The sequence below is a fragment of the Trichoplusia ni genome, chromosome 1, assembly GCF_003590095.1.
Source record: "Trichoplusia ni isolate ovarian cell line Hi5 chromosome 1, tn1, whole genome shotgun sequence".
In the NCBI taxonomy this organism is placed as follows: domain Eukaryota; kingdom Metazoa; phylum Arthropoda; class Insecta; order Lepidoptera; family Noctuidae; genus Trichoplusia; species Trichoplusia ni.
Window position 1 is genome coordinate 643,227 of NC_039478.1, and position 20,909 is coordinate 664,135.

The following is a 20,909-nucleotide window of genomic DNA, read 5'->3' on the forward strand; positions in this document are numbered from 1 at the left end:
ACTCCTTGGTCCGTGTTTCAAGACGGGTCCTGCGAGTGCCCGAAACTGAATCATCGCAGACAGAGACGCGCACAGTCCGTGACAACACGGCTGCGACGACAGACGCGCCGCACCTACGTCCGCACTTTGGCGTAGACGTTGGATACGACGTTGACTTGCGTCGGGCCGGACGCGTCTAAAACGCGTGCGCGATCGTCAGACTACCGTCCGACGGCCGGTCGGCCACCGTCGCGGTCCACTACCCAGCACGGGGGCACGCGGGGCTCCCGTACGGCGCTTAGACCGACATCGAAGGGGTCGCGATGTATTTACTAAGAGAGAAGTGCACGCCGTCCCGGACGTCGACGGACGCGACCCGTGCCAGCCGACCGAGATCGGCGACATCGAGGCGCGCGTCCGTACGCCGAGGAATGACGATGAATCTCTCCGTTCGTTCATTCGAGTTTCGCAGGTTTACCCTGAACGGTTTCACGTACTCTTGAACTCTCTCTTCAAAGTTCTTTTCAACTTTCCCTCACGGTACTTGTTCGCTATCGGTCTCGCGGTAATATTTAGCCTTAGATGGAGTTTACCACCCACTTAGGGCTGCACTCTCAAGCAACCCGACTCTAAGGAGAGTCCCTCTCGCCGCAATCCTCCGTCGCTACGGGCCTGGCACCCTCTACGGGAAAACGGCCCGTTCAAGACGAACTTGGACAGGAGCGATCGCGACGAGAAAGCGGAACCTCCCGAACACCACATCTCCCGCCGCCTGAACGACGGCGGGATTCAGTGCTGGGCTTCTTTCCTGTTCGCTCGCCGCTACTAAGGAAATCCTGGTTAGTTTCTTTTCCTCCGCTTACTAATATGCTTAAATTCGGCGGGTGATCCTCCCTGATCTGAGGCCAACGATAAAAAAATGAGGCAGACGCGATATCCGTCAGCGTTACGACGACGCAATCGGACACTAGAATAAAACGACGCTTTAACGGCGCTATTAGATTCTTATGAACGACTACGGCGTCGATGCGCTCTTCGGACGTCGAGTCCGCCTACTAGTATCTCGAACGATATACGGACATGTGTTTATGTCGAACACGTAGACATTGTATACTAGGACCTTGAGCACCTCGACCCCCTCTGGTTAGTTAGACCGACCGAAGGGTCGCGATCGCGCAGACGCATCTCGACGAGACGTCGAGACGCATGATACGCTTACTCGCGATCATTGTACGTCCGTCGCGTAAAACGCAAATACACGTCGTTAAATGTGCAAGAGCGTCAGACACGTCGTTCGACAAATGTCCTATCTATCGTATAGAGCGTTATTTTTGAACGGACCGTCGGTAACAACGTTCAACCCGAAAGAGCGAAGCGTAAACAGCGACGACACTTATCAAGCGAAACGGACCGACGGATGGCCGTCAAATGCGCTTCTGGATCGTATCGTATAGGGATACGAGATCATAATGCGCAATGTGGCATGTTTACTTTATACAGCCGGCCCTCAGACAGGAGTGGTCCTGGATGTGTCTCCACGGACCGCAATGTGCGTTCGAAATGTCGATGTTCAAATGTGTCCTGCAGTTCACACTATGACGCGCAGTTAACTGCGTTCTTCATCGACCCGCGAGCCAAGTGATCCACCGTCCAGGGTAATAGTTTTACAAAATTATTACCCATGTTACGATAAATAAAGAATTTTTTTTTTTTAATATATCTAAAAAAAAAAAAAAAAACATTTACCCCCGTCGCGGAACACCGCGTAATCTGCAACGAGAGAGAGTGAACGTTAACGAACGCGTATCCACCTAAAGCTTATATGTTTCTCACGGTTTGCGGATTTTATGTTAAACCGTATCGTAACGAAGCATAAAACTCTCGATTGTACGCGACGCGAGACGAACGACCGGCGCGCCCGGACAGTTAAGCCATGGAACGCCTGTCGGTTCGGTCTCTTTTTAAAAGTTCATCGATACGATTGGATAAAAGTGTCGACGAACGTTTTAAGTATTTGGAGAACATTAATGTGACATCGTTTCGCGTACGCAGTGCACGTTAAAACGGTACATCGTTAATGATCCTTCCGCAGGTTCCCCTACGGAAACCTTGTTACGACTTTTACTTCCTCTAAATGATCAAGTTTGGTCAACTTCCCAGCAACGCCGACGGCCGTGAAGCCACCGCGTGTCGGTCCGAAGACCTCACTAAATCATTCAATCGGTAGTAGCGACGGGCGGTGTGTACAAAGGGCAGGGACGTAATCAACGCGAGCTTATGACTCGCGCTTACTAGGAATTCCTCGTTTATGGGGGATAATTGCAAACCCCAATCCCCAGCACGAAGGAGTTTCAGCGGGTTGCCCGGGCCTCTAGGCCAGGGAGAACATGCTGATTCCTTCAGTGTAGCGCGCGTGCGGCCCAGGACATCTAAGGGCATCACAGACCTGTTATTGCTCAATCTCGTGCGGCTCGAAGCCGCCGGTCCCTCTAAGAAGAATTTTAATACGTCGCCAGTGAGTTGCGTGACGCGTAGCCACGCACACCTAAATGACGACGCCTATTTAGCAGGCTAGAGTCTCGTTCGTTACCGGAATTAACCAGACAAATCGCTCCACCAACTAAGAACGGCCATGCACCACCACCCACCGAATCAAGAAAGAGCTGTTAATCTGTCAATCCTTCCGGTGTCCGGGCCTGGTGAGATTTCCCGTGTTGAGTCAAATTAAGCCGCAGGCTCCACTCCTGGTGGTGCCCTTCCGTCAATTCCTTTAAGTTTCAGCTTTGCAACCATACTCCCCCCGGAGTCCAAAATCTTTGGTTTCCCGGAAGCTGCCCGCCGAGCCATTGTAGTAACGTCGGCGGATCGCTAGATGACATATTTACGGTTAGAACTAGGGCGGTATCTAATCGCCTTCGAACCTCTAACTTTCGTTCTTGATTGATGAAAACACCTTTGGCAAATGCTTTCGCTGATGTTCGTCTTGCGACGATCCAAGAATTTCACCTCTAACGTCGCAATACGAATGCCCCCAGTTATCCCTATTAATCATTACCTCGGAGTTCTGAAAACCAACAAAATAGAACCGAGATCATATTCTATTATTCCATGCACGAAATATTCAAGCAGCATTTTGAGCCCGCTTTGAGCACTCTAATTTGTTCAAAGTAAAATTGTCGGCCCACCTCGACACTCACCGAAGAGCACCGCGATAGGATTTTGATATTGAACCGGCGTATTACCACCGGCTCACCGACGATATGCTCCGCAGACGTGTCAGTATCACCGCGGATGCGGTGCACCGACAGCGCGGCGCACAAATGCAACTACGAGCTTTTTAACCGCAACAATTTTAGTATACGCTATTGGAGCTGGAATTACCGCGGCTGCTGGCACCAGACTTGCCCTCCAATTGTTCCTCGTTAAAATATTTAAAGTGTACTCATTCCGATTACGAGGCCTCGTAAGAGTCCCGTATCGTTATTTTTCGTCACTACCTCCCCGTGCCGGGAGTGGGTAATTTGCGCGCCTGCTGCCTTCCTTGGATGTGGTAGCCGTTTCTCAGGCTCCCTCTCCGGAATCGAACCCTGATTCCCCGTTACCCGTGACAACCATGGTAGTCGCAGAAACTACCATCGAAAGTTGATAAGGCAGACATTTGAAAGATGCGTCGCCGGTACTGGACCATGCGATCGGCAAAAGTTATCCAGATTCATCAAAATTAACGACTTCAGACACATGGCCATCCGTCGATTGGTTTTGATCTAATAAAAGCACTCATCCCATCACTGGTCAGAGTTCTGATTGCATGTATTAGCTCTAGAATTACCACAGTTATCCAAGTAACTGAGTAAGATCTAAGGAACCAAAACTGATATATTGAGCCATTCGCGGTATCGCCTTAATACGGCTTGCACTGAGACATGCATGGCTTAATCTTTGAGACAAGCATATAACTACTGGCAGGATCAACCAGGGAGCTTCATTCATATGAAAGACGTTCTCGTTCGTTTCGATTTTCGATTGCGGTGGTACACACGTATACCGTCCTCTCTCTATATCGATACTTACGAGAAATCCTCATTCCCGCGCGTCGACGGATTAACGCAGACGCTTGTACGGGCGAGCTCGTATAATAATTGAGACGAATATTGTTTTCGACGACGACGACGACGACTACGACGACGCCTATAAGGGTACAATATAATGAAAAAACCCCGATGGTGAACGTTCGTATCGAGACACGATTTCATTCACTTTAATAATAATCTCGGTTAACATAATAAAATACGTCAAACAACGATTTAATTGCCCGGATTGTACAGAGTCCGTATTCACTATATTCATTGTTTAGTTTATATATGTAATCATATAATAATGCGTATATAGAACAATACTATTTACACAAAAATAAATAATCGTGATTGAACTCGCGAAAGATTCACATTAGCGTATCCGTGCGCGTTTGAATCGATCACGTCACGATTAAAGTCATATTTTATAACATTTGAACCGTTAACGAATCGTAACGTTGTTACGAACCGACGGTCCACACAGTTGAAGTTACACAAACGCACAACACACACAGTACTACACACTTACATACGAATATATATATATACACTTATATATATATATATAATAATATGATATGATTTTTTTAGGCCATCAAAAATTTAAATTCACGAGCTTCGGGACTGTAGAATCCTTTAAAATGAAGCTTCCCTGAAACGAGAAAGCTATCAAGGGCAACAACATACCGTCGGCGCCGACAGCGCTCGAGGATTTGAGAAATATTCCGGCATTAGTCGGCCGCGCCACCTGTCCGTTCACACTCGACCTCCGGAATTTTTCGGTATTGCCGATGCAAAGTTTCTCGTTAATATGCAAATTAAGAATTATCTGCACAGAGGACGCGGGATTTAGGGTCACTTTCAAATAACGCAAAGTGCGCAGCTAAATGAAAATTTGAACTTCACGCCCTGATTGTACGCGGACCCGTTTAAAGATTTAGCATAATTACGAGATTATATTTTTGTTGTATGTGTTTATCGTGGTATACATATATTAACATATCATTACGCGTGAAATTCGTGGCGCACATAATGTAACTAACGAAGTAAAAATTTTAATAATGTGTTACAGTGCTTAGTTAATTCAAGCAAACTATAAAGAAAGACATAAAACTCTTTACTGCCTGCATTAGCTCATTAAGAAAACAACTATTCTTAAACTAAGTACGGGCCTGGCGAATCTTAAAACACATTCGTTTGTGTATAATTAGGGAGCTGCCTAGATAATTTCGAAATTAAAATCTTTTATGATGCGAGAGTGATAACGTTAGTGTGATAATCAAGAAATGGACTTCGGCGTACCATTATAGTGGGTGCACTTGTAGTGTATTGTAGGAAATGGAGTTTTTAATAACAATCAATAATATTTTTATAATAGTGTAATAAATACTAATTAAATCAGAAACTCGTAAATATTGATTGTGTCACACAATGAAGTGACAAATAACTGTACAGTACGACAGTCATAAATAATAGATTGTTGGAATAGTATAGGAATGAAGTACGCGCGGGTTGGGCACAAGCGCGGGGCTGCAGCAAATTACCGCTTGACCACATAAAGACTCCGCGGCAATGCGATGGAGTGTCACCAGTCAATTAATTGCCATGCGTGCTGAAAGAGATTTATAACGAGCTCTTGTGAGGATTCCCTTACTCCACCTACCGATCGATTGTCTCCAATATTTCTACCATCCTGATTTAAGCTTCGTTGTTCCACCGCATCATCGCACAACAAAAACACATCAATAAGCATACAAAAGGCACTCGTATCATGCGGACAATCTCCTAATTGTTTTAATTATTGCGTACAAATTAAGTTGTATTTGAAATCGAAGAAAACATAATCTGACGGTTTTAATTCATGAGCGCTCTAAATATGCCAACTGTCTTGGTCAGCGCTGATTGAAGTCCCGCATTAATTTATATTGTAAATAAAACCTATGAAAAAAAGGCCAACAATTGTTTATTTGAGATTCCAACAAAATAACATTTAGTCGGTATGACAAAACCAACGTTGGACAGGATTGTTGGCGGAATACTAATATGGCTTAAAGAAGAAATAAAGAATCGCATAATGTTGTGTCGTATTTGTAATATGGACATCGATAAATCATAGGGAACCGACCACAATCGTTCCGATGACATGGCATGCTTACAAAAAATAATACAAGCCGTCATTCAGATGCCCCGTAGAATTGGGTGGGAGCTTAGTTCACTTTTAGGGTTGAAAACCATTTCAAAAATAGTTAAATTGATAATACTAATATTCAATAAAAATAATTGATTGATACTATTTTATTATTACAATAACGAGAAATATTAACAACCAAAAATTTATAAAAACTAAAATCAATTATTAAATTAACTAAATTGCAATCCAATGTTTGTATCGATCCATTCAATTAGTAAAAAGAAAAAACAAGTTTACAATGTTCTCTTAATTTATAATGACGTCATTTATGAAAGATGTTACTGAAATAAGTAGCAGAATATTAACACAAAATCACAATACTACCAGGAATTAAAAAGTTTAAATTATGCATCTTTTATAGAGCTGATTCGTTTTTGCCATCCTTAACGGATCACGATTCAGATACGAGCAAAAGACGATTTTATGTTGAATGTTAATATGAAGACTTGTCCCTAATTTATTTATCTATTGTATTAACATTTTAGCAAGAATAAAATTTGTTTGTAGGAAATACGAACGTCTAGCAAAGTCGCTGGTTCATCAGGTTAATTGCCTTGACTTAAACTTTAACATAGGGACATTACTTCCTACCCAAAAATAAAAGCGAATAGAATAATTACGAAGTACAATAAAAGGTAGCCTTAGACCAAGTATGCTGTGTTATCCATCCTCACCAGGTTTACTTGCATGAAATTGTACTTATACACGTGGGAGAAAGGTTTTAACATATTTTAAAGTATGCATACATTCCCTTGACGATCCCGACTCATTGTTTGTGACCACAGAAAGAGCAAAACACCAACCAAGATGGAGATGTCCAATATTTTAGATGGCATAGCAGTCGCCGCTACGAAATCGGAATTCCTGCCTCAAGGATTCTCCATGAGCGTGATGCTAAAAAACAGCTGTAAATATATGTCATTAAAGTCGTTATTTCATTGCTATAATTCTTGTACAATGAGACTGTATCGCGACGTTCGAACAACGCTTTAGTAACCAGGTATGCAATAGATAACCATGTTTTATGCTAATCCTATAAACAGAAACATAACTTACAAATTTTCGAGAGCCTTCGTAAACGTTAAAGTTAACTCACGAGGAAGTGGGCTTTATTACCAAGCACCTACGTCCAAGTGTGCACATAAAATTATGAGCAATCAACCCGTAGATTGTTATGTTGACTTTTGCCCGTCATCGGCTATTAAGATTTCTTTGTTATAGAAACATGTTGGACTATTTACACAACACGTTGCTCTGAGCGCCTTTGTAAAAATAAGTCGTTTTTTCCTTACGTTCTTGTCGGTCAGCGTATATCACTCTCACGAGTTTGAATAAAATCCTCAAGTCACTTAGTGCGATGCGACGTTAGAATTTGCTTTTAACATAATGAATCGTTTCGATAGCTTTATTATAAGAACCGAATGACGGCGATATAGTCTGGTACAGGTTCGACAAAGCGAGCATCTTGAGGTGACAATGCCGCGTGATTGCTGCGTGAGAGTTTGTAATTGAATTATGAACTTAAATACTTAATTGACTGTGACTCACTCCGTAAAAATGTGTTCTCGGCCTGGGAAAGATTGAGTAATTCCTTATTATTTTCCGATCGTTTGAAAACAGATGAATTTAATAGAAAAAAATTGAACGTAACTTTAGATAGCACCCGATTTTTTCTTTCGATTAGAAAGAAGGCGACTCTTTTGTTGTGGAGTTTACTGTCAAACATTTTCTAAACAAATAATTAAACTAATATTCATTCAACAGACCAAGGCAGTATTGATTTGAACGAATGAAAAAAGTACGCGAGATGTGCGCTGCGTTTGCTTACGCCTTACCAAAAACAAGTTTCAAAGCAATTTTCTCATGCATGTATGGGTCATTTTACGAGACTTTTAGTGCCGTATGTAACAAATAAAACTGGCGTCTACACTAAATCAAAGGACCAATGAAAATGTAGATGAAGTCAGTCCATTCGGGGCAAAACAAGCAACTTAAACAGAGAATGAGGATAGTAAATTGACGTGTTTTTGTGAAATTATGTTTTGTTTATTTTTTTTTATTGTTGTTTTCTTTGCTGTTTCAGCTATGGTTTGTCCACACAATTTTGATCTTTTCTACAAATAGATGTATATGTTAACGAATACCGAATTTCGTAAATTTCGAATCTTCTTAATAGTGTTCAAGTGCGGGCTTGATCAGAACTTGTTGAAAGCTTGTGCTTTCGGCTTTCGCATATGTCATTCATTTTGTTTTCAGAAGCAGTTTTACTCTTAAAAATCCTCCTTTTTTTCATTGACTGAAACTATTTTTTTCTAGCTATAATTCCACCTCAAGAATAACGCATTTTCTATGGGGAAATAAATTCAATTAATTTCCACGTTTGATTTATATATACCTTAATTTGCATAACTAAGTTGTGACGTCATTATCATCTCGTAATTATTATTTACAGTTACATTGACCTTTCGTGTCAAAGGTAATATTGTGAATGTTGCCTACGTCATACGATAGGTAAATAATAAAATATGCTTGCAGCTAGGTTGCTTGGTGACGGCACGATTCTATGATTGTGTACATGCTTGTTAATGTGCATACACCGCCTACTCTGACAAATAAATTGTATATTATGATGAGAGATAATTTATTCGTAAATTATGTTTAGTGCTTTGCAAGTGCTAGGCCTTAAAGTGAATAAAAAAATGAGTTTTTTTCTCGACTTTTATGTCGTAAAATTGAACGAAACAAGTTATGAGTGCAGCTCGCTTTTCAAAGGGCTCTGTAAGTTGTTCGAATTTTAGTTTTCTTGCTGTATCCACTGTGATGTAAGTAGAGGTATAAATGACGCTTTGTTTCTTTTTTAAAGGTTAGCGGTCGCGTGTTCGATCGACGACCGTGGCCCAGTACATCGATCCCCACCTCATGTAATTTTCAGCCTATTCATATATGATCGGAATCCACACTGACGTGCTCCTGATTGTCACTTAGAAGGAACCATTTGTTTTCTCCTGCAAGTCACTTGTCAGTGAATCATGTTTCTGAATCGTAATAAAGTGAAGAGCGATGACGTCACAAATGAGTTCGTGAGAGGCGACTACATCTCGACTTGTACCGACGAACGACGTATTTTATTTCACTAACTTTTCACGCCTTATTATAAACACTTGATAACACGAATTACAATTTATGATAAGTGAATCGTTAACACTTTAATTGAAAGTTATTAACACATTTTGAGTGCATGTAGTTCTCATGAATTCCATTATAATTCCGTCATGACGGTCTTTCAACGTCGCCATAGGCTGTTCCACGATTTGTTTATTTATATTGTGGTCGCCTTTCATCTAGTATACGTGAGCAAATAATGAATGTACGACATATCAGAGGGCGGTGTGACGTCACTCCGGACACGGTCACATCAAAGCACTCTACATCGATGATTTATGCGTATTTTGTTAGACTTCGGCCCAATTACGTTCATGAAAATTTGTGCACTTTCATAATAAAGTGTTCACCGTTGAAATGCTTTGATGTCTAATTGGGCGGATGGCGCGATGAGCTATATTGTACCCATACGTGCGACTGTCCCAGTAATCGTTGATTGATTTATTGTTACACTTTAAGTAGATTTACTGCTGGTCAAGGGTAGTCATCATAATTAGATACATCGTGGATTTATGCGGCAGTACTAGGGTTACTTTGTATAGCTGCACTCTACACGAAGCGCTAAAGCTCGTCGCTCACCACAGCGGTAGCGCTGCGATACAAAATATTTAACGAGTTTTAAATCGAGTTTCGAAATAAAATTAAACAGTTGAAGGCTCTCTCGAATGTCGTATTGCTGTTGCGGTGAACGTTGAACTTAATACTTGCTTCATGGAACTGTATTTCATCTCATTATATGATGAGGGAATTTTGTAATATATCAAATTTGGATGTAAGGCTTTTAGGGTGGGTCATGTTACTTTTCTTAAGTCAAACCAAAAGCATGTATCAGCTATTTTGACCATACTATTCAATTTATATGTATTTAACAGACTTTTAAGCATTTACTAATTCTCTACTACGTTTACTAATAACTTGTGTACTTATGTCATAACCAAGTCAGTACTAGCTTGACACTTCATTAAGCTATTGCATATTTCTCCTTTCTAAAATCTTCATGCCATTGATAACATATTTTTCTTCGGTTTCGTAATCTATTTTCTTTTGTGATTTTAAAGTTTAAAATGATATAGAACTGTGCTACACTAGAAAGACTATCCCAACTGGATTATTAGTCTATTATGTGTTTCTTTTCAATTTAATACCGTAGTACTTCTCTAAGCTAAACATTCGTTTAATCTTGACTCTCTCCATACGTGATCACAGATGAACATCTGGGCTAAAGATCAGAATAAAGTAGAAAACATTGTTAACAGTTTGATATAATCATTCAAATTATTTTTGTAAAACTTGCCCGATTTTTCTTTCTTTTTTCAGGTTAAACCTCCACCATCGTCGTCGCGGTTTCTCTCGATGCCCAATGAAGCGTCGAAAAAAAAAGACTCCATATGTAATAAAGTATGATAACACGAAACCCTCGAAAAAAAATGTAATTTTATTACGTTTGATATAGGAATCAGATAAATGACATTAAACTATGAAACTTCTTTTCAATTAGTCACTTCATTTATGACTGTTATGTCCCAGATAAATGCTGCAGGGGCAAAAAGCACAGACTCTTTGCCGTACCTGCATGTCGTACGGTTGCACGTGCTAAGTCGCCAATCCCACGCACTCTAGCTGTGCTTAATGATCTCTTGGATCTTAATCCAACAGCTGATCCGTTTGCGGATGGATGGCCGAAGATTTTGTCGGTATGCCAGAAGTACTGTGAAATAAATTTATGAAAGTGTTTTTTATATTCTAATTTGTTTCTTGTTTTAATTTGTATAATGTATATTTTAATTCCTGTAATAATAAAAAAAATGGCACTTCCATACACGTTATTAGAGAGATTCGATCATCTTTAACGCTTGTCCATTTACGCAGAATTTTCTTTGTTAAATTCTTGTTTCTTTTTTTTACTGTAATGTGTGTGTGCACTGTTTTTGCTCTCTTCGGTAAACGGAGTCTAATTTTATACTCTGTCTATGAGAAAAGTATTGTAGAGCCTTAAAAAATTACCATGTTTAATGTATATGTCAATAGTAATGATTAATTGTTTTTTGTAAATTAATTTCTTATAAGTTTACTTTAAACTAATATTCGAACCTTCTGTGTTCTGTAACTCTGCAAAATTTCATGTTAAAAATGTAATCGATGCTGCAATAGATGTAAATTTTTCCATTCTAATTAAAATTAATTAATAAATTTCATGTAGAACATACTTCTTAGACGTTTTTATTTTTATTATATAAGTAGCATTTCCACCTTTATTCTTTGTGGCTATTAATATTTTGGACATGGGAGAACTTAAATGTTAGTAGGTCAGACAGTAGAACAATAGACAGATAAAAGCAAATGTTATTTTAACATGAACCGGTATGACCAAGTTTTTGTGATATTATAACCTCTTGAAATAATAACTACTTGACTCCATTACTGTTAAAATTAATCGTGATTAATATTTTAGATATTTGAATATAAAAGGTAAATTGATACGGGGATAAAATAATTCGAAACAACCAAAAATCTTTCTGTATTAAATTTTATTGCATCTATTCACACACCTTTTTGGGAAAACGGTTAAAAGACGTTCGAAGCTAACAAAATGATACAACATGTAATATTTTAACATCAATTATTTGTTTAACTTAACCCATTTATATTAGAAATATATCTGACTCTACATGTTCAAAGACACCAACGCTCTACAATTACAGTTAAGTTGTTGACATTAAAGTTAATGTGAATTTAAAATGTAAATATTTTTGTTTAATGAAAATATACATTGCCATCAATACATATTCGTGTATCGTCTAAATTCGAATATATATTATTCTCGTTAATAACTACTTTGAAGATCAACGTCTTCCATCCGCGTTTTATTTACATCAAAAGGATTTCTAATACAGAAAATTTATTGCATTTACCTTTCTTAAATACTCACGTTATTATTACAATATTACAACAGTGACGTATGTACAAAACTATAGACTCAATTTTGGACTTTCAGTCTCTAGAATATTGAAAAAAGAAATTATACAATGCTTAGAAACAAATCGACGATGTAAATTTACATTCTTTTAAAGTTTACACTCATACAAGGCCATTTGTATTTATGCCGAATTGCTACGAAGACGAATGTTGCGTAAATGTTTATGATGAGACAAATTTCCGTTTTGAACAAGGCTGGAAATTGCCACAAGCGATATTGGATTGTGTTTACATTAGCGTACGATGTTTTTTCGCAAATTTTTGTCTTGTCAAAACATATTTTTGCGTTAAAAAGTCACGAAAACCTGTCAACAGTGGCTACCTTCTTTATTTAATTATTCTTTACTCATAACGGTTGGAGAATATTATTTTATGATTCAACTTTTAAATAATTTCAGATCTATTTATGTCTGCGTTCCTACTTTAACTCGTGTTAAACATTAATATTTCTAAAATAAAATGTCAATAGTACTGAATTAAAAAGAAAACAGTATTTGGCGTGCCGGTGCCTTACTCATAACGAAAAATACTTGAAATTAATAATTTCCTTCAACAATACGCCACTAAACTTACCTCAATAATTAAATATTGTTATTTTTAAACTAGGCACAAATTCTTCTAAAATACTTTAACCTATTAATACAATCGAAAGCACGAATATAAATGCATAAAATTATTAGTAACCAAAAAAATTATTAAAATAGTTATAATAATAGGAAAAGTTGGCACGATATGAAATGGAAATAAGGTACCTAGTTATGCGTATGTAACTCAAACACGGTTTGTTCAACTTTTATATGTGCTGGAGTACGCAAACAAAAGTTAAAATTAATGCTAGATATTTTAATTGTGACAATAAATTGTCTACAATTATGTAGATACTATGACCGCGAGCAACTTTTATTTGGAGTCTAATTATTTTAATTTCGCAGGAAACTCGACTCTCTTCCGCATTTCACGTTTCGTTGGTCCCACGTGGCTAAAAACTTTTGACTTTACAATTTAATGTGAATATTCTGTGACTATCAGACCAAGTACTAATACACGATCTATGCTTCATGACTTGCTGTGTGGTAATTACTGTTTTGTTGTATTATCGACTTGTGTCACATCAGCCCCACTCAAACGGAAATCATTTAATAACTAAAGTGTTAATTGAATATTAAGATACAGTTATGTAATTTCATTAATGTTTAACACAGACAATCATAGTCTTCTGACTAGAAAAGCTATACAGATTTTCCGAAATCCTCAATAAATCTGATATAATATTGATATATTGTAGATAAAAAACTTACATTAACGACTCGTTATTCTACTGACCTCGTATCAATAAATATTAAAATTCGAATGTTAGATATTTCAAGAAACTATCAAACAATAGAAACACTGGACGTAATTAGGCACTAAATATAAGTAGAACATTTGAAATAATAATTTACACTACGTACAAATAATAATCTAAAACAGTGTTGTTTATCTATAAGAAACTTAACACATATTAATACCTATTTTTGAATCAAATCACTTCGTTTAACCACCTCCAATAAGAACTACAGCAACATGTCGCAAGGTCCAACTTGTATAGCACCTAGTATTGTCGGTCGGTCGGCGCAGGCGCAGCGTCGACGTCGTTTGCGAGTTGTCAACCTCACGTCGCGGGCGGCGGCAGGTGGCGCACCGCTCGCATGTGTCCACTATCACAAATCTAAGCTTCTCTACCGGTGCATAATAATTATTATCACGTATTTATACGTATGTATACATATTTATATTATTTAGTCTATCGCGCTATTTACAGGCTGAGAAGACCCTCGCGGCACTCATCAGAAGAGATCGAATTTATTGTCGATGCGCCAGCGGCGGGCGGGGGGCCAGCGGTCAGGCGCGGGGAGGAGGTGGCGGCTCGGCCAGCGAGGAGGTGGACGACGAGGACGGCGACGGAGCCGGCGGGGCCGGGGCCGGTGCGGCCAGCGCCAGCGACCGCGAGTACTCCAGCAGGGCCACGTCGGCCGGGTGGGTCGGCGGGTACAGCCCGCGGTACAGCTCCGGCCGGCTGTACGGGTGGGCCAGCCGGGCCGCGGCTGCCGCTGCTGCGGACTGGTAGAAAGCAGATGCCGGGGACGGCGGAGCCGGTGCTTCCCCTTCTTTGCTTGCCATATCGGCTAGTGACCATATTCTTGGTTTAGCTGAAGCTGGGGTACTGCCCGGTGGAGCACGAGAAGGTAAATGCTGATAAGCTGGATGAATGGGCCTTTCATAAGGCTCAGGTGATTCAGGACCACTGTCGGCGCGAGATTCGGACCATTCCGACTCTGTTCTTTGACCAAGCATATCCAATCTCTGTTGTGGTCTATCTCCATCTTCGCTAGAGCCCGTTCCTGAGTCTTTTCCATCTAAAAGAGAAACTATAATTCAGAAAACGGAAAATCTACCCAAACGTTTAAAGAAAAAAAAACACACTAACATAAAACTGTTAAGCGAAAATACATATGTATAAAATTTTTGGGGTACGTACCTAGACCGTCTTTTCCATCGGTGCTTTTATGGTCATCGTCGTCATTGTTATTGTCGTCGTCATCGACTCTGTTCCTCGGCTCCCACGTCATCTTGTTCTCCTTCTTGAGGCGGCGACGCGCGTTCGCGAACCACGTCGACACCTGCGTCAGCGTCATCTTCGTGATGATCGCCAACATGATCTTCTCGCCCTTCGTGGGGTATGGGTTCTTCTTGTGTTCGTTCAGCCATGCCTTCAAAGTGCTTGTAGTTTCTCTGGTAGCATTTTTTCTACGTGCTCCATTTAGATCCATTCCATACCTGAGAACAATAATAAAATTTAGCAAATTGTTACGCAGACTCAGATATACACCATGTGTTATTATGAGAGACAGTATAATGTATCTATTTTAATAAGATGATGACAAAATTGCTTCCTAAGTAAGGAAAATGTTTGTAATGTTCTAGGAAAACTTATATAACAGTGCTTAGATTACGCCAGCCCGAGCCTTAAGGTTTATAATGTGCTGCTACTGTAAAAGCGGCGGCGCTAAATTTTTAGAACATAATCAAGCGTATAATGGCAAAGTCCGATTTGGGCGAGATTTCAGATAACGTGAATCGAGACCGCCCCAATCCCTATCGCGCGCCCTCCCGGTCGCTCGGTGATCGCCACGCCGAACCAATGAAAGCGCCAGCATAATAATTGAAATCGAGATAAGCCATCGACTGCTGTGCCAGCGTTAAGCTGCAGCTTATCTCAGACACAGCTACGTACGCATTTGTTGGTGGACCATGCGCCATTATTTGAATTGTACTATCTTTATTAAGATGCAGTATCCATATAAATTGTATTTAAGTTAATTCTCGCCGTGTGTCACTTGTTTACACTGTAGTGTTAGGGTACGGTGAGCAAGTGCTGGCCCCACTGACGTTGTGTTTATCGATATGATGATGCTGCGGGAACTTAATTAACATTAATATAAAATTTAGTTTTTAAAGATGGAAATGAAAAAAATGAGAATTGATTGAATATTTTTGTAAATTGAGCCAAGTAGGTTAATTTAGAAAAAAAGACGCAAGTAACAATACGTTTTGTTTTGGCGAAATTAATGGTTTGATTCTAAAACCTATTTTGATAAAAGTAAATTACACGAGTGTGTCGTGATAAAAATTTTATAACTTTTGCCGGTACCATATGCTGCCTTTGCAGCGTTGTCGGAAACTGAGAAGGGTGGAAAATAGGGATGAGTAGTGGGAAATTAATAAAACTGTCACTTAAATCGCAGAAGTGACGGGCAGCGCCCCTTGTCTTATAATCTCCCAATCGATTTTGAACCTTTAGCGCAACAAATATGGTTGGGGTTCATGTAAAACGCGCTGCAAATGAACTAGCACTCTCCATTGTTAAGTTTGTTGTTGACTTAATTCTCCTCGATCCCCATTGAACGAGATTCTCGTAAATAAATATGATAGAAAATGCAATTCATATTTATTCTGTTTTTATTTTGTTTTTGTTGTTGCCCCAAGTGGCCTAGCTTTTAATATAAATAATGGTCGTTTATTGGTTTAGTAAAGTACTTGTGCGCACTAAGTAGAGAGGCGACATAAAGACTTGTTGCAGTGCAATATGTGATTATCGCAAGAGCATCGTTTACTGATGATATAACTTTAATGATGCCCGTGAAGAAATGAGTTGTGAATGTGCTAACATCCATAGAATTGGACTGACAATACGAAAGTAGAGCGACGTCAAGCTTAGGCGTATTCTACAAACAAAAAAGCTTCATTTATCCACGGCGTGCCACTTTCACAGCATCCGAGCTCGCGGGGGATCGGTCTGCAAGCTTCATTTTTTTATTATTTTTCTACCCCCGCGGCGTGCTCGCGCCCTGGCAGGCGGTTGCGGGTACCCACCCCTCCCACGCCAACGCCTCGCCTTCAATTAAATCCCTATCTCTCGCGCCACCTCATGCTTCCTACTTAAACTCATAAAAATGAGATAAACACAAAAATATTGCTCGTACAGTCTGTCGTTGTTATTAAAGTAATCCGTTGGTGCTGCGGTTGATTCAGTTATTCAAATTTTATGTACCAATTCATAGTTTATGGTATTAATGAACTTCATTTGCATTTTCGCTAGTGGTCCTATGCATGCACGATTCCTTTTGCTCTTGTCGCTCATTCGTAGTTTTTTGGATTAGTATTTTTGAGGATAGTGAAATGGTAAGTGATAAAGTTTTCTATTTGGTAGCTATACAGGTTAACGCTTTGTGTTCCGGCAATAGATCATGTAGAGCCGCAGGTCGTCATAAAAACGGGCGGTCCGGGGCGGGTGTGAATTGGGAGTCATAATAATGAAATAAAGGTAAAGAATGAGCCGTAGCGGTCAGGAACGTTTGTTTGGAATATTCGCGTTCAATTGCTATAATATATTTTATCGCTTAAAAGAGTTTTATGATACGACCTCAATTTTGGATAGATGGTTCTGGGGGATTAAATCGATAATAGAAAATTAGTTCCAGATGTCGAAAGAGTTAGAAGGAATGTTTTTATAAATTGTATCTAATAGTAAAACATGACTATGATAATTTTGAAGGAAATTTTCAAGACGTATAGAGTTCAGTTTCTATTGTCAAATGCGGGTTGTATACACATGTATTCTGTTAGTTGAACTATGCCTATCTCGTTTTTGGCTTACTAGCCGGCAATGCAGGTAAGCCCTATGTTAGTTACCCAGCACATGTAAGTTAAGGATTACAGACTTCACTGTCTTAGTCTGTGGCACGTTCGCAGGATTGGTTTAGATCTAATTTTCGATTGAAATTTACGTTCGAAATACCTATCGTATTGCATCTACATACACCCGACTGTTGATGTTTTATTTTTGAAATCAAAGTGCACTTTCTGGAAGAAAAAGGGTGCTAAATTTGTATTTTTTTATCATTTTATATTTTTGCAGTTTTAAATTTTTTCGAGTTAAATGGTTCTTATGAGCTCGCGAACCCATTCTACTACATAGATAAAAACTGAATAGTACAAAAAATACGATATCTGTAAGTCAAGTCTTTCAATTAAAATGTTACAGAAGTATATTTTTTCTTGCATCGAACTGGTAGTTGTGACTTGTGACATATAAAGTATCAATGTTACTCTTATTAGTCGAATTACTAAAACAAAATACGTCGGTCTTGCTAGTAACCTACACCAACACCCACTTCTTTTTAAAATGATTTGTTATTAAAAGTAGATCGACAAGTATTATATCTGCAGTATAGAGTTACCGACACGTTTAGGTATTGTAACTTGAGACATTGAAAAAGAATAGCTTATTTTATAAAAATTAAACTAAGTGGATGTCAAGCGGCGCGCGCCTAGACACCTATAAAAGTAGTGTTAGCCGGTCGCGCGACTAGAACCGATGTGCCCGTACTTACCTGATCTAAAATTTCATTGCACGTGTTTCCGTCGTGTTTAATTAGACCGTTTACGTAAAACAGCACCTTGCTATAAGCAAAAACTAGTCGGATAGAGATTTTGCTGTTACGCGATCGAATGACCGTAGTGATTGCATTAGACAACCTTATTGTTTGTTTTATAATTATAGTTTGGCTTTCTTCTGAAGTCGCGTACGTGAAATTTGTTGTTTGGATATTAAACATTTAAATAAGTATGTTAACACAAATACGTAATTACTAATGCTAATGGATGTTGGGATAATGCGGAGCGGGCGTCCTGATTTGCCGATGATGCGGTACGCCTAAACCAATGAAATCAATTTACATTATTCGACTAAATTGGGCTTGTTATTAGCGAGTGCAAACACTGTGATAGTTTCCAATCTAAATTTAAGCGTCATTAATTGATACAATCTGGTTTATAGTACTGAAGAGTACTTGATATAAGTATAGAGATGTTGCTATTTCTTCTAAAATCAATCTTGCGTTTCACTTTAACGTTTAGATACGATACCTACTGTAATTTTGTGTTATTCTTTTAAAATAACGAAATAGCGATTAAAAAGATTTTCCGAAAGCAAAAGCTGTTTTAGACAGTCAATGTTTGAAGATTTCTCTGTATTTGAAAGAGTTTTGAGTTCGCGCACTCTAAAATAGCATTGAGATTGCGTTTTTAATATGATGTCCGTCTATAACAAAAGGTAGATTGATCTTTCCGATAATTTACCTTTGTTTAAAATAAGGATTAATATCGAAAAAAAGGGTGACAAGTGTAAGACGTAACTGAACACCATTAGATTGTGTGTGAGTGCATATCTCCCCAGCTGACGACGCATAAGACAAGTGCACAAGATATTGTATTTCTCTTACAGTTTGAATTTACCAATGACATCGCCAGTACCCATATAAAATTACATGGTGCCATCTTTTGTGAGGTAATAGATGGACACCTTTTTCATACGCTTCACAGACTTTGTCAACATTGTAATCCATCGACTATGAAATTTAAAAGACACCCTTAATACACGGTGACAGTTTTTGTGTAAAAACTCCTTTGACACAGTATACTAGAACAATATCGGATTTCTCATGTCGATTCGACTGCATCCTAACACCGTGCCATAAAAAACTAAGATTTTCCTCAAGATATGCAGTAAGTATAATTTACTAAATATTTGTCATAACAACCGCCATTCATTTACCGACACGAAAAATCAAAAAATCTGAAAGAATTATTGTTTCCAACACAAACTTCGCCTTTCATGCTGCTAGTAAATTACTATGTTCGTAAAAATAATATCTGATAAAGCTAATTATTCGTCGTCGTAATATAGAAATGGGTGCACGCAACGACCAATCTCGGGTTATGGACGAAGTTTTAAAAGGTACGATACAGGTCCTAAATATTGGTGGGTAGATAGGGTGGCTGGGGGCGCGGCACGCCAAAAACACATTACGAGCCGGCAACGCGCTATTACGGTGAACCGCACGCGTCCGTGTTAGCCGATAGCTGCCACCCGAACATGCTATCCGACGACTAATTGGTCAGCTTCATGCACAAAAACCCCTAATAGAAACAACTGCGGCCAGGGGGAGCCGCTTTACAGCCTAAACCGTAAATGATCGCATTAATCGCAAGGTATGACTGTTACAATCCGGTGTATGTGGCTACCTACCGAATATTTTCGGCGGTGGTAGTTGGAATGAGGGCCAATCATTAAGTAGGCAGTATGAAGGGCGTGTTATCTAGAGGCTTGGGCGGCGCATGTCACGTGACAAACCAAGCGGAAACTCACCACCGTGCACCGGTACTTCGGCCGCGCCATCTTTGTTTTTGTAACAGGGGCTAAGGGGTTCCATTAAATTGCTTTTATTATAAAGTTTCCAATTATAATTACCTGCCTCGTTTCCGGCAAAACGTTACATAAAGTCACAATGGTACCTAGCCTTGAAAACAGCACATGGCTAAGACTAAGAGCGGTGTATGAACAATCTCTGATTAAAAACAAGTATTATTTTATTCCACAAATCATATCATAAGACATAACTCCCAGCTTTGTAATATAATTATTTACTCATATTAATAACGGGATGTTTATTGAAGAACATTGCTACTAAATGAATGTCGTTATTGTTTTAAATCTTTCCATATCAATCTTTTCTTGTGTTGCGTCGAAACTTAACAAAAACAAGGCATAAATTGTGCCGTTTATCTGTGGCAAATTATTTTTCTGTTAAACTTGTGTCTTGACCCTGCCATTTGCGTAGTTGATAAAGTATTTAATGTATGTGATACAGTTACACGAAGCTGTTTTAATTAATTTTACAATTATAACAATAATATTGTCGTCGTATGCAATTAAAATCGAAACGAGTGCTAGTAAATCTGGTGCAGGATATTGATATGACTGTTTATGTTCTTTGTAAGATGAATTGCTGGAAAAATGACCTAAACAGGCATGTAGGCGAACAAAAAGTGAAAAGATAAGTAACCTCGATCTTAATTTAAACAAGAAAAAATATTGATAATTTAGCATCTAGATCACATTATGCAATTTCAGACTGAAATGATAA

General features: G+C 39.0%; 1 protein-coding gene and 2 non-coding genes across 3 annotated transcripts in view; all 3 read right to left on the reverse strand.

The window, feature by feature from the left end:
• Window positions 1-1,480: 1,480 nt before the first annotated feature.
• LOC113500600 lies at window positions 1,481-1,637 on the reverse strand. Its single transcript, XR_003401219.1, has one exon. It is a non-coding gene; the product is annotated as a 5.8S ribosomal RNA (ribosomal RNA).
• A 417-nt stretch (window positions 1,638-2,054) lies between these two features.
• LOC113500633 lies at window positions 2,055-3,958 on the reverse strand. Its single transcript, XR_003401224.1, has one exon. It is a non-coding gene; the product is annotated as a small subunit ribosomal RNA (ribosomal RNA).
• A 7,957-nt stretch (window positions 3,959-11,915) lies between these two features.
• LOC113500270 (homeobox protein caupolican) overlaps window positions 11,916-20,909 on the reverse strand; it is a 44,905-nt gene continuing 35,911 nt past the window's right edge. The window contains exons 4-5 of the mRNA XM_026881025.1: window positions 14,900-15,198; window positions 11,916-14,777 (exon numbers count right to left, since the gene is read on the reverse strand). Of these exons, the coding sequence (XP_026736826.1) occupies window positions 14,263-14,777; window positions 14,900-15,198 (814 nt within the window). The 3' untranslated portion in view covers window positions 11,916-14,262. The remainder of the gene's footprint in view (window positions 14,778-14,899; window positions 15,199-20,909) is intronic.